Source organism: Vipera ursinii (genome assembly GCF_947247035.1).
Source record: "Vipera ursinii genome assembly, chromosome: 4".
NCBI lineage: Eukaryota > Metazoa > Chordata > Lepidosauria > Squamata > Viperidae > Vipera > Vipera ursinii.
The window spans coordinates 91070160-91085435 of NC_139514.1; the positions used below are offsets into that span (position 1 = coordinate 91070160).

A 15276-nucleotide genomic window follows, 5' to 3' on the forward strand; every position below is an offset into this window, starting at 1 on the left:
GCTTATGTAAACCCTATAAATATCACTGCTTCCACTCCTTTTTCATTTTGAGATGTGTTAGGAAGCATTTAAAGAATGATTTGAGACAAACTGTAGAGATTCATAGGTCTTATGTGTACAATTGAAAGAAATTTACAAGTGCCATGAAATGCCATGAAAAGAACTGTGCTATTTTTTCAATATACTTTAGATTTTAAATAGATAACTTGCCTGCAACCAGGAATAAAATATTAAAATATGTCTGTACATGTGTGAATATGTGCACTAAAATATGGAGATAATAATAATTTGTTAAACATATTTGTCGTCTGACTCTGAACAACTTTGAGTGGCATGAGATAAAAGAGAGCATGGCATCAAAAACTTGGCAAAACCAGAAAGTTTAGAACTGTAACAAACTGAAAACTGTATTTAAATTCCTAATAATAAACTTTAAGAAAACATTTAAGAACACAAATGACCCAAATTCCTTCATTATGTAAGTAATTATTGACAAATATATACAAATTATTATATTCCCCTACTCATCAGATAAATGTTTTTATTTTCTATTCATTTCATCCATAATACACACAGAGATATTAGAACAGTTGATAACACTTTACTTTTCTACAGCCGATCGTTTCTGTGATTTTGATTGGTAATTCAGTGCCATTTTTGTTTCCATGCCAGTATATATTGCAACTCCTGAAAGAAGAGACAAACAAAAACATAAAGAACATAGGATTATGAAGAAGACAGGATTATTGTTAGCCTAATAAACTGAATAATGGCCACTTGCGTTCATGAGAGATACTGAATCCAAAATGGGGTGGTTGTGCTATTCTGATTTGTTATTGCTACACTGAAAAAAAATCCATCCCACTTTTGCAATACTGATCTAGAAAGGTGAAAACCGGTTTATATTTTAGAATTAGGAAAACAAAATATTGTCTTTATTCTGTTCAGTGATAACATTGTATATCCAAATCCAATCTGTCAATCAAAGGAATTCCAGCCTTTTTGGGCCAACAGACATATCTGATATTTTGTGATGTCAAAAGCATTCTCACAAAAGATTCACTGTAAATGGCAAGGCCAAATTCTACAAACTTACCTGCAGATAAGCCACAAGGTACAAACTACCATGCTATCATTCTTGGCCATTTCTTTGGGCTGAAGGAACAGTATTCATCATTTTTGTTTTCTAAGGATGCCTATATCTTGAAAACAAGATGAAGCCACAGCCTAGAGCTCTTCAGCAGTTAACAACAGTTTAACAAATAAAATCAAATAGGCACTGGAGCCCAGCAGAGGACAACAATGGTCTTTGTGCATAGATATCTGGGCATAGTCAGAGATCATGGTAGAAACCAAGAGGTTTCATAATATAATATTATCATGTGATCCATTCTTGCAGATATCACACAAGAAGAAAATACTTTTGCAGGAACATTGCAAAAAGTAGCAAATGGAAATTGACAAAAACCAGAACCACCTCCGCTCACCACACAGACTATTGAATAATTTAGGATTTTATATTGACAACCTTGCTTTCAACTCAAAATAGCTCTATTTTTGTTCTCTTTCACTTTGTTTTTGAACAAGAGATAATTTGTACTACATTAAAAGATGTTCCTTTTAGTCAGTGTCTCAACAGGGAAAGTTTACCAAAGATTTTCTCAGTGTTCTTTAATGTAGCTCCTCTAAGAAGCACATTTTCTGATCCCAGTGGCCTGCAAAGTAAAAATAATTAATTAATTTTACCAGACATTTTCAGAATGAAATGAAATGCAGAATGAACAAGGAAACATAATTTTGATTATGACAATCCATAAATACATGTTTAATACATAAAAAATAATGCTAATCCTAACCCAAACATACTAGGAAAACCTTTAAAAGTTTTTGAACAAATATTCCTGAAATACAAACTGAGAATTAGAGTCTATCCAGAAAGCATTAAAGCTAACTTACATGTATTTTATAAACTGCTATAGAGTTCCATGATGCTTATTGATTAATCGGTTGGAATTGGAATTAATTGGAAAATTCCATTTTAATTGCACTGTACTACTATATATCATACAAGATAACTTATTTGAGTAAGAGAACTAGATATTTAGCTTTTTTGTGGCTTGAGTCAATGTTGGAGGATTTTGATTGTATAAGGTACAGGTAGTCCTTGACTTACAAACCATTCAGTGATAGTTCAAAACTGCAACAGTATTGAAAAATGTGACTTATGACTCTTTTTCACCCCTACATCCTTTGCAGCATCCCCAGGGTCATGTGGTCAACATTGGGATGTTTGGCAACCAGCATGTATTTATGATGGTTGTAATGTCCTGGGGTGATATGATCACATTTTCTGACCTTCTGACAAGCAAAATCAATGGGTCACCAGATTCACTTAACAACCGTGTTGTTAACTTAACAACTGCAATGATTCACTTTACAACTGTTGCAAGAAGGATTGTAAAATGGGGCAAAATTCACTTAACAACTGTCTTGCTTAGCAATGGAAATTTTGGGCTCAATTGGGATTATAAATTGAGGACTTCTGTATATTTTCTATATTTAATTTGATAAACATGAACACACATATATTACTAATTTATGTTTGCATGATTTATGTTTGCATGATCACAAATAGGAAATAGTAAATATACAGTGTATTCAGAAATTATTCAGAGCCCCTTCACTTTTGTCAATTTTGTTATGCTGCAACCTAAAAAAGAATCTTTTTAATAAATTTACAAACATCTCTAAAATTCTGTTTTCACTTTGTCATTATGGGGTACTGAGTGTAGATGAATAAGAAAAAAAATGGAATTTCAACAACTGTAGAATCAGGCTGCAGCATATCAAAATTGACAAAAGTGAAGGGGGTCTGAATACTTTCTGAATGCACTGTATACTTCAAAAACATTAGATCTTAAATGTGGTTCCAAAAATCTGAATACAATTAAATCATGCTAAATATAAAAATAAATTATAAAGGGAAAAATATTTATACTATCTCTGCAATTCAACCTAATATTTCAAAATGTTGAACAGCATAAGTCTAATTCAAAGAAGGAATTTTGTTAGAAGGAATTACAATGAGTGATAATCGGCTTTTGCTGGTGAATCCCAGAGATATGTCAAAGTATTGCAAGATTTGCTGACAGGATTGATCTATTATCAGGCCAAATATGCCAAAACAGGAACTGGAAAAAGAACAGTGAAGGAAAATGTCAACTGTAATGTGAAGTTATGTCACATCCAGACTCCTTCCATATTAGGAACAACCTCACAGTTTATTCTTTTACAGCAAACACAGTGGACACAAAGGGAGCTCTGTAAAAACAGATTTCTGGTTTCCATCTCCCCTTGGGCTATATTCATCCAAAAATTATAAAGATTAAGGAAATGGAGCCTGGCTTCAGCAAGCTAACAGCTCATCTGGCCCTCTGCCATTTAGCACTCAGCTACCCAGCTGCAATCCAATATCCAGGGACATGATGCACATAGCATTTAACTCAAGAGAACCTATCTTTGGGTAGAGGTTTAGTTATTCATTTAAATGCACAGACCGGATGAAACATTTTTTTTCCTATTTCTTAATACTAAGAGATGAATTACCTGGGCAACATATGCAAATTTGTATTTGAAGTCTTACCTTGCAATTGGCTCATTACTCTCATGGTAAATATTTATCCGGCCAACAAATCTGAAAGCCAAAAGGAAAGGAAAAAGCTGAGCATCAGTATGGCTGTGGGGGAACAGAGATATGCATGCCAATAATTGGACATATGGGTATGCGAATTGATTCCACTGTTAATCTTTAGAAACATGCATCCTGAATACAGGTAGTCCTTAACCTACGACCACAATTGAACCCAGAATTTATGTTGGTAAATGAGAAATGTTCTAAGTGAGTTTGGTTTTTACGACTTTTCTTGCCAGGTTTGTTAAGTGAATCACTGCAGTTGTTAAATTAGTAAATTGGCTGTTAGGTGAATCTGGCTTCCGCATTGACTTTGCTTGTCAGAAGGTCGCAAAAATTGTCACATGGTCCTGGGACACTGCAACCATCCTAAATATGAACCAGCTGTCAAGCATCTGAATGTACAGTAAATCACGTGACCATGGGGAATTGTCAGAACCCATTCTTCTCTGGGGGGTGGGAATCTATCTCATTTCTTTCTAATTCTTTTCTATCTGAGGATTCTGCCGTTCTCCTAAGGGGGAGGGGGGAAGGTTCTGTGGTATGTTATTCTGTTTTGCTACAATCCATCTTTTCCGCTGTTCCTACATACTTACTCTTTGAACTGTCTCTCCCTTGATGTTACCTTGAGGTGACATCAGGAATGTGCCTCCGGCCATCTGGCTTATCTCTCACTGTGGAAGGGAAGGTGCGAAGATCCAACAACATCTTCACAAGCATGGGAAAGGATCCCGTTATCAGCTCCTTTCCTGCGTGGACCTAACACCTGGGGATTGGCCCATTCAAACTGACCGGATGAACTATTCGGGTGGGGTTATGACTGGGACTCTTTTAACCTATTGATCTGAGCAGGAAACCCTCAGATCCTGCCTATCATGCCTGCTCTCAGCTTCTCCTAATAAAAGTTCCTTTTGAAAAATGGTCATAAGTCATTTTTGGGGGGGCTGTTGTAACTTTGAACGCTCACTAAATGAGCTGTAGTAAGTGGAGGAATGCTTGTACCTCCATTCAGAGCCATGGCATTTCTTCTGGTTTCTTTACAAAGCTTGTATCCTTAGCTATTTCTGTAGCTGAAGCCTGATCTCCAACAAAACACTTTAATTTTCTTTAAAGTTCTTTTCTTCTGCTTTGCCATAGGAAGTGGTTAATTTTTATTTGTTTAGAATATTCCTATTTTCTCAATCTATATGTTGCATATTTTTCATCTGTTGCTACTAATTCTGATTGGTGTTCTCAATTATAGAATATTTTTAATTATTAGTTGTGTATGATGTTTTAAATGATCTTTTAAACCGTGGTCACATTCTGTGAGATGGACAGCTATATAAATATTACAAATAAATTTTCAATGCAGCAATTGGCAACATACATGTTCCTTTCCATGTGGCTACATTTCTATTGTTTGAGCTAATGCATCTGCTATCCATTTCTCTTTATATCCAGGACAGCTTCCAAAATCTGCTTTAGCCCGTCCTTCTAGTTAAAAATCATCCTTTTTTTTTAACAGAACGCTGAAACTGTTGATTACAGCATGGGGCCTCTTTTCAAACACCATACGTTTCTACAGCTTCCCCATCTTCAGTTATGCTACATTTATCTCAAGCCTTAATCTTAAATAGCTAGGATCTGACCTAAGAGAACTAGTATTGCAAAAAAAAAAGAAAGGAGGAAGGAAAATAGACTCCCCTTTTTTAACAGTTCATTTAAATCCCTTAGTTTCACTTTTGCTTCCTATCAGTTTCCTATTACTGATTCACATTTTCCTTTGCTCCTTTTGATCAGCTTCCTTTTAGGATGTCTCCCCATCTTTCATTATGGTATACCATAATTATAGCGCAACTCACAAGGTTTTGCAGTAAATGTGCTAGTAGCAGGAAAGGGTGAAAAAATGATAAGAAAGCGGGAATGGCAGGGAAATCTATGCCTCATCTCTTTTGGACAAAAGGACAGTCTTAGATTGTAACATCACAGATGACATCTTGTTGATTTTGGCCTTTTCTTGCAGAAGCTGCTGGCTAGCAATTGTCATTTTCTATTCAATCTAGTTCTTTTGTTTTAGTTATTTTGATAGATCTCTCCTTGCCTTCATATGCACAAGTTTTTTGCTTTTTCTTTAACAATAATTATTTGAATACCCAGCTTGCCAGCAACAGTTAACTGACCTTGGCTGATCTAAAAAGCTAAGTGGAGTTGACCACTGGATGGGAATTCATTTGAGAAATGTCTTTGACCAAGACATTTTTTTAAAAAACGAAATCACAGAAAAATGAAGGGCAAGTAACTTCTGCATCACACCAAGAGAAATGTATGGTTATGCTTGTCTAACTCAGCAGGAATTGAGCTTGATTTGAAATAGATCTTGTTTTCTGATTTATTTGAATATGCTTTAAACTTGGACAGCAAAAGGTCAGTGCTTCTGTAGCTTTTGCAAAACACACTGGGAGACTGAAAGCTAATGGCCAGGAAACCTATGCAGAAAATGGTGCCTAAAATTACTAATATGGAAGTAATATTATTGTGTTAGGTGATCTCTGATCCTATTCCAAAATTGCATCAGTGTGCAACCTAAGAAACTCTGGGGAACTGGCATTAAAATGAGTTAGTTGGAAAAAAGAAGCATAAACATATCTACTTGCATCCACAAATAACTAAGTTCAATATATATTTCTTTCATTTCTCTAAATACAATTCTATGTTCATGTAACTTTTCAGATTTTCACATAAATATAACCCAGGATCACATTTTAACTTGGTTTTAAGTAAGGCATCACCATATAATTCAACTCTGTATGGTAACATTTAAATGATTAAAATGTAGTGTGGGTATCATTAATGGGTTAGAATTTATAGAGAATGTGTAACACTAATTCTAGGCCAGTATTACAAGCCGCGAATAAATGGTTAGAAGTCAAGTGATATGTAACCCATAAACTGTTTTTTTTCCAAGTTATCATCCCAACTGGGATGTTTCAATAAGGGATGAAAGAACAGTTGACAGAAACTGGAATTACTCAGTCTTCTCCTAAACTGAAAAGGACTACACAGAAAATACTCATCATATAATTGAACAAAAGGACACTTAGATCAGACATGTCAAACTCACGATGTCACGTGATGTGACATATCGGGAGAGTTTTGCCATTGCCGGCAATGGGGTGGGTCCGGCTTCCGGATGACACATCCGGCCCACGAGCTGGCAGTTTGACACCCCTGACTTAGATGAAAAATAATACCAATATTTGAAAAATATGTAGTTACCGTACCTCATTACTAAAGAGCCATTAATAAAGATTAAACCATTTGCTTTCTAGTTTTCTTGGGCTGACAGTCAGTGTTATGTTGTTCATCTTGATCACCTGAGGCAGAGGTGTCTTTCTAAGAGAAGAGAAGAGTTAGGAACCATCTTCATTGTTCCAGATATCTTCTCAAAATGTGCACTTCTTGGGAGTTCAATGTATTTAAAATGGTATTAGTGAAGTCAGAATAAGTAAAAAGATAATAAATTATATGTTCTTACTTATAAAGATCAGGCTGGGGTTGTTCACATTCAATGGTAGCATGTAGTTTATCAATATCTTGTTCATTGTGAAGAGCCTTTGTATCTTGGACCGCATAATATGTCTGGAATAAAAAAGGAAGTAATACTGAAATTGGAAACAGGAACTTTGAACGTGAAACACAGTTCTTTTCATTTTTCCATCTGTAGTCATGTAGTCAAAAACTACAATATTGCAAAATTCTGCAGTTTTGAATGACTACCAAACAGCTATCTTTGCAGATAAGATTTCAACTAAACCAAACCATTTTACATGGATCTACTATGTTAAATTAGCACGTTATAAGCTGTTCAGAAAACTCATATTTTCAAAATGGTGCAGAGCTAATTCTCTGAACAAACTCAAATTTTGATATGTCATATATTAACCAAAGGTAGGTAATCTTTTAATTATGAGGAGCACATCCGTCCTGTCCGGATGGTGACAGCAAGTAATGTAGTGGGCAGGGGAATGATGCAAATCTGCAGCTGATTTTTCAGGAAGCCCATTCTTTGAGGTGTGAACAGGTTTATTGCATAAATCTATACCAGTCTATTTGGAAGAAAGTCTCACAATTAAAAAGGGGATTTATGCAGTATCACTTACAGGGGATATAAGGCCATAAAAGGCAAGATGGTGCTCATAGTATTGCAACTGAAACCCTGTTCCTTTTAAGATGTGCAATGTTGACACACATATAAAAGCACTGAAGTTTCTATTAGGATATCACATCTGTCATCTTGCCTGTTGTGATCCCCTTTGGAGGTGATGGTTTGACTTATTACATACCTACAAAACTAACACTGTAGCTTTAGGTTACTTAATCCTCCAGAAACATAGATACTTTCATTTATAAACTGAGGTTCTGTAATACAAGAGAAACATCCAATGCCTGATCTATCATTCAACTTGTTACCTTATGACTTGATTCGCCATCCAAACTTGCTGTTGTAACAAAACATGTGCCATCTGATCGACTACTTGACAATAATATTAAATCACAAGGGAATGTTTCATCTTCTTTTACCATCACAATGTCTCCAACCTAGGGGGCGGGGAAAAGCAGGGGGAAATCATGGTTAGAATAAGATTAGAGTCGCTCCCCATAAAGTGAATCCACTGTTAATATACTGTTCAACCAAAATGTGACCTGTCTATTTTTAGGCTTAGTATGATGTCTATCATAACACAGAAACTCAATAATATTGCTTAATGTTACCCATAAATCAAATTATTATAGTTTAAAATACTGGTTTAGTGCTGTACAATGAACTTACCAGCTTGGTTGCAGAATATGATAAGTCATAATGTAGTTTTGTTGTTTGTGTATTAATGGGGTTTATATCCCATATTAACAGCTTAGTATTAAGCCAGTTGAAGTAGTTTATTCAATAAATCATGGTCAAAACAGATCATGGCCTAGCATGATATTAAGTGGATTAAACCTAGGCTGCAACATAATGTAATTTGTTTTGGATTCAATCTAATAAGTAAATAACATTGGTGACTAAACTAATATTCTTTCTATGATTTTATTGGTGTACCAGACTATAGTGCAGCATGATATGCACATAAGGATTCAATATTTATTTGTGAATTTCTGATATAATCCTACACTACTATATACTATATACAATCCACAGAACTGCAAAACTATAGCTACAAATCAAGAAAAAACAAATTAGAAATTCACTAAAATAGTCACAGTAAATTGGATAATTTGCAAAATTAACTCTGTTTTGCTTTTGTCCTGTTCAGAAAATCACCGAATAGAAGTAGCACTTCCTCACCATCTCCTGTACTGCTCAGCTGCAATATTGTATATCAAGTGATAAATTGGGGGACTGCAGTTGTAACAAGGAATGAAAATACGTGTTGAGCCATTGCAATGCAAACATCACCCCTTGCATGCTGCATTGTAACTTGCATGCTGCATTGTAACACTACTGGAGAAGGTTTGTGTTGTGACGTCTCAATGTCACAGTGCAAACTTCATCATTTTGATTGGTGTCAAGATGGCCGGCTGAAAAGTGTCCACCTAGGTGACATTTTTGAAATATTTTGCTAAGCTACAATTCCCATGATTTCATGCTATGTTGACTGTGATTGCTAGAATTTATGGTATTTCCTGAAGTACAGTGAAACTTAGGAATAAATAGGAACAGAGAGGATCACTCTTGAACACAAGAGTGGTGTTCTCAGGGTTACTGAAATTTGTACTTTTAGACTGTTAGCTCCAATAGAAACAAACTGTTAATATAAATGACGGATCAAACTCACTTGTTCCCTGCCAATATATCAAAAGTACAGAAATACAATTATGCATTTATGCAGCTTTTATGAACAAATTTCATTTTGGGAAATCCTAAGCTTCTAAACAGAAAATTAAAATTAAAATTAAATTAAAATTAAAAATATTTAAAGAACAGCAATAAAACACCCAATATTATTCTAATAGCATTCCCTCAAAATAATAAATAATAGCTTTTAGTTTTGTTTTAAGCTAAGTTTAAAGTAGAAGGGAAAGAAAAATTGGAAACATTTATGTAGAACATATAGTCATTTTTCATGCACCAGTGAAGTAAAACAATATGCAAAACTCTCTCTCTAGAGGAATGGAAAAGGCACACCAACCAAGCAGAAGTACCTATTGACCTAGAAAAAACCTGTAGGTATAAATAATGTAATTTATGAAAAGAATACTCCAAAATTATACCCCTTTGCTATTCACTAAAGCTGCTTCTCTTTTTCTTAGCTTCCTCATGAGCCTGAAGAAAAACTGCTCTGTTCCTTTAAGAGCTGCATTAACTTTAATTAATAAACTACTTAAAGGAACTGTGAGGGTGCAGTGGTTAGAATGAAGTATTGCAGGATAACTCCACCCACAGCCAAGAGTTTGATCCTGATCAGCTCAAGGTTGACTCAACCTTCCATCCTTCCGGGGTCAGTAAAATGAGACTCAGATTGTTGGGGGCAACATGCTGAGCCTGCTTAGAGAGGCTGTAAAGCACTATGGGGCAGTATATAAGTCTGTGTGCTATGGCAGCCTTCCCCCCAATACATACACACAGAAATCTGGGGGGGAAAAGACTGCTTTAATTAATATAAATATGTTGTGCTTATGATTGTGGGAAACCTGATGTACATCTTGAAAGTTATTTCCACTTATACTATATTCACTTAGCTGGATACACAATTAAAAATCCTTAGCTGTTAACAGAATAACATACCTTGATTTGCTTTAAATACTTTCACATTATAAACTTATAGTGTCTGAAAGATTAACAAAAAAAAATCTCATAAGGTGATAGTGACAAACACTTCCCTTATTGTCTCAATAAAATAAGGATGTTTCTATATACCGGTAATCACCAGAAATCAAGTTCAATTTGAGTGAAATGTTCAGTCATGTCCAGTTCTCAGAGACTGCCTGGACAAGGTTTTCCAGAACTAATTTGCTGTTGCCTGCTTCCTAGGGCTGGGACTAGTCTAATGTTTGATCAACCCATGATTCTGGGAGTTGCAGTCCACCCACCTTAAAATGTTGAGAAGTAGCTCAAGGTCACCCAGATGGCTTTGTGCCCAAGGTAGGACTAGAACTCAGTCTCCCTGGATAGAGTAGTATAGACAGCCAGTTTGGTGAAGTGATTAAGGCTGGGGACTAGAAACCAGAATACTCTGAATTCTAGTCCCAATTAGGCACAAAGCCAGCTGGGTGAACTCGGGCTAGTTGCTTTGTCTCATCCCTAGGAACCAGGCAACAGCAAATGAAAAACCCTGCCAAGAAAACTGCAGTGACTTGTCCAGGCAGTTTTTGAGAATCAAAAATAACTGAATGGAAGAAAAAAAAAGATTTCACTACATTTGTGTCAATTGTCAATCTGAGCTGGCATATGTATTAGGAAGAAAGGGGAAGAAATTAGAAAAGATCTAGTGATCCATTGAATATGCTCTTCGAGTTTTTGCTTACATCATCATCATCATCATCATTATTATTATTATTATTATTATTAATTATTATTAATTATTATATAAAATTTTTATTCATAAAACATGAAACTCAGTCAACTGAACACTCAAATTGACTGGCACTAATGGTTGACACGGGTTGCTGCCAGCATCCTAGGTATCAACCAGGTATCTCCTTAAAATGTAATATGTTCTGAGTAGCGCAGGTTTTTTTTAGCTTTGCTGGAGTTATTGCAGGAAGCTGCAATTTCTTGATGTATTATTATTATTATTATTATTATTATTATTATTATTATTATTATTATTATTATTATTATTATTATCTTTTTGTCCGATGATGAACTCAGTTATTGAAGATTGACCCATTACCTCCACTGGAAGTTGGTTCCACGCATCTCTTTCTGTGAAGTAATATTTTATAACATTACATTTGAACTTCCCTCCTGTCAGTTTGAGGTTATGCCCGTGTTCTTAATTTTTGCTTAATATTGAAAATACTGCCTTTTAGAATCTTATTCACACCCTTAACATATTTAAAGGTTTAGGTCATGTCACCTCTTTACCTTTAGTCTCTCCCACCTTTATGTACTCATTTTCTCCAATCTTTTCTGATATGTTTTGTCCCTCAGACCTTGCACCATTTTTGTTGTCCATCTCTGTCTTATTATCTTTGTTTAAGTGAAATCTCTAGAACTGGACACCGTATTCTCCAAATGGGGTCTGACTAAATTCTACTGTATATGTAGAATTAGGACTTTCTTTTTCCTGCTGCAGATCCCTTTAGTTATGCATTATACAATTTTATTTGCCTTCACAGCTGCCTGGCCACCCTATTTACTCATTTTGCAGTCATCTCCTATCAACATACTTACATTCTTTTCTTCTGTCGTGCTCTCTAACATTGTACCCCCAATACTGTGCCCTGCTAATGGATTCTTTTTTCCTAAGTGCATGATATTACCGTTAGAAACACTGAGCAATGGTTTCCACATTTTTGATCAATTTTTCAGTAATGCGAAATCATTTTCCACGTTATGAATACCCCAGGAATGTCAACTCTATTACACACCATCATCAACAAAAAGACAAACCTAATGTATCACTTACAAGCACACAGAACAGAACAGGAGTTAGACTGAGTTTTGTGGTATACCACTTGTGACTTGTCTCTGTTCAGGCAGTGCCTCATTAAAAAAATCACACATTGGAATCTATCCCTGAGCCAACTTCCTATCCACTGAATCACCCAGTAGTTAAATCCTAACCTCTACATTTTTAAATGAGTTCGTTATGTGGAACTGTATCAAATACTTTGGTAAAATCCAGATAGGCTATGTCCACAGCCCCACCTTTATTGAAAACATTTGTGACATAATTTTAAAAATCAGTTAGATTAGTTTGACAAGTAAAGCCATGCTGCTTTGGGTCCATCAAATTGTGTGCTTTTAAATGTTCATTAATCCTTTTTTTCAGGAGTAATTCCATTAACTTTGCTATATATTTATTCATGTATTTTAACTTTAGCATTGATATATACCATTTTTTCAAGAAGACAGCTGCCGAAATGAACTGTAGTCTAGAAAAGACAGTGCCATAATAAATTTGCTACTTTTAAAGAAATTAAGGCTATGTATTAGTGGTCCCTGGACATTGACCAGAAAGGAAATAAGAAGTTATTCATCAGGCAAAAAGTTGTGCTATAATAATATGGTACAGCAACATTCACCTCTTAACATATTTACATCCTATAAATTCTCTGATTTTAAATGATGCTGTTTTGCTTGATGTAGTTGTGGATTGTGGCGCTTTACACGTTCAGAAAGATTTGTCAATCTAAAAAGGGAATGGTAGTTTTAAACTGATGTGCTAAAAGTGCCTTTCTTATAAGATGATTAAAAGCATTCCAATGGTCATAATTGTCTACATAAAGGAAATGATCAAGAACAAAATTTCTAGCATTAGCTATCATTAGAAGGTTACAAACTATTGAATTTTGTGACAATTTCTTCTCATTTTGTATTAAAAAGTAAACTGCCAATGTTACTTTTATGACTTTTACATTATTTCTATTTATTTATTGTTTATTTATTTATCTGTTATATTTGCTCATTTAGATTAAGTTGAATTAGCCAGAGGATGTAAGAAGGAGAGGGAATGGCCTTGAGAAACAGAAGGAAGAAATGCTACTAAAACAATGGTCAAATAAAAGGCGCTGATTCTGGGGCAAGAATATAAGGGGTGTAAACATCTTAGGCAAGTCCTTTCCTAGTTTATACAAAGATAAGGAGTATTCAGAGAGTTGCAGTGTTCTCTTACTCTACCTTTACAGTAAAAGTAGAGTCGTGACATTGGTGTCTTACACTTCCTTGAAGGCTGACAGACTGTGACAGCCACCATGGGAAAATAGTTTTTTAAATAGCCCTCAACAACAACAAAAAGATCCATATCCCATTGCTTAAAGATTGCTTTCCAAATCTTAATATTTTTTCTCTAAATCAACAGCATAATCCTTGTATGTTTATTCAAAAGAATGTTCCACTATATTTAAGTAAATTTTACTGAACAATAGAAAACAACACCCAGCCAGGTAGCCAATGACCTGCTTTGCCTTCATTCTTCTCATATTCTGCCTATTAAGCACAGAGTGTAACAAAATGGCCCCTCATTACACTATGGAGAGTTGAGGAATCAGCATATACTGTACAATCAACATTAAAACTCAAGAGATGTTATGGATGAAATGTAGTACTCTTTCATTCTTTCTTGTCTCTTGCACTCATCTGATCTGTTCTTTTGCTAGTTCATATATATAGTTATTTTAGTTCAGCAGAGAAAAAAATCTACAAAGATAATCCCAGTTGTAGTTTTCAAGTTGTTAAGAGACCCCTTCTGCTTGGACTATATACATTAATATTTGCCACAAGCCTAGACAGGAAGACTCCCAAGAGCCCCATCATGAAGAGAGTGCTAGAATTAAGTCTCCTTTTTCAGTGAAACAGAACTCATGAGATCCATTGGTTCAATATCTACAGGATGTGTAAAGTTCAAGTTACAAAGAAAAAAAATACTGACTGCTATAATAACAGTCTTACTGGATTCTCTTATACTATCAGTCTAATCTTGTTTGTCTATAATCTTATTCCCAGTTACTTTAAAAATTCTGAAATACGGTACATGTGAAATTCATTCAAAGTGGACTTGAGTAGCTATTTACATTACAACATTTTACTTCGTAATTTTCTATCATAGGCAAACTCAGAATGTCACAAATACTATTTTTTGAAACAACAGCCAAGCCACGTGAAGTCTTAAATACAGTACTAATACCTTTCTTAGCACCCATATATTAACTTTATTATGATCACAAACCAGCATAATTACATTTCTTATATTTCTTATGGCATATGATTCATGTACTCCAATCCCACGTATGTTGGGAGCAATAAAATAGTACACTTTATTTAATTATTTATTTAATCTAATGTCTTTGGTTGATGAATTCACCGAAGCAAATCTGGGCAGTGTACAATAAAGCTAAAATATAAGTGCATGTAAACGCACAAAACTACTTATCATTTTAAAAACTATAAAAACATAACAGAAGAAGGAATATTACTAACAACAGAGCTACATCTCACCCCTTTGGGCTGGGAAGAGAATGCCATGGTAATTATTAGCTACTTTATAGCTAATCATAGCTTAGCTATTACCATGCCTAACCACAAGGTGTTGCTTGGTGCAAGTCAAGCAATCTACCTTTTGGCAGATTGATTCATGCACATAGAGAGATAACATCTCTTTGTTCACTTGATGGATAATGGGATTGAATTTAAAAATGCAGCAATACAGTGATTTAAGAAATTGAGGATATTAAAGTCTGGTAACTGCAGCAAATTTAGAATTCCTTTTTTACTGCTCTGTATAATTGCAGGTACTCTATATAAAATGTATCACATAACTGGATCAAAAGCTATATACCATAATAGGAAATGGCACACCCTTTGGGTGTGAACAACTGTAGCTTATTTATGAAATGTCTATTTGCTGTAGGTGAAACCTGCAAAAACACACACCCTAATA

The 15276-nt window shown here is 34.9% G+C and overlaps 1 protein-coding gene across 7 annotated transcripts in view; it reads right to left on the minus strand.

The window, feature by feature from the left end:
• The window catches only part of ATP11A (ATPase phospholipid transporting 11A), a 123288-nt gene that overhangs the window by 43845 nt on the left and 64167 nt on the right, over nucleotides 1-15276 (minus strand). For all 7 annotated transcript variants that reach the window (XM_083362490.1, XM_083362485.1, XM_083362484.1 and 4 more), the window contains exons 6-10: nucleotides 8144-8272; nucleotides 7209-7312; nucleotides 3644-3694; nucleotides 1651-1715; nucleotides 606-687 (exon numbers count right to left, since the gene is read on the minus strand). In XM_083362490.1, coding sequence (XP_083218616.1) covers nucleotides 606-687; nucleotides 1651-1715; nucleotides 3644-3694; nucleotides 7209-7312; nucleotides 8144-8272 — 431 coding nt within the window. The remainder of the gene's footprint in view (nucleotides 1-605; nucleotides 688-1650; nucleotides 1716-3643; nucleotides 3695-7208; nucleotides 7313-8143; nucleotides 8273-15276) is intronic.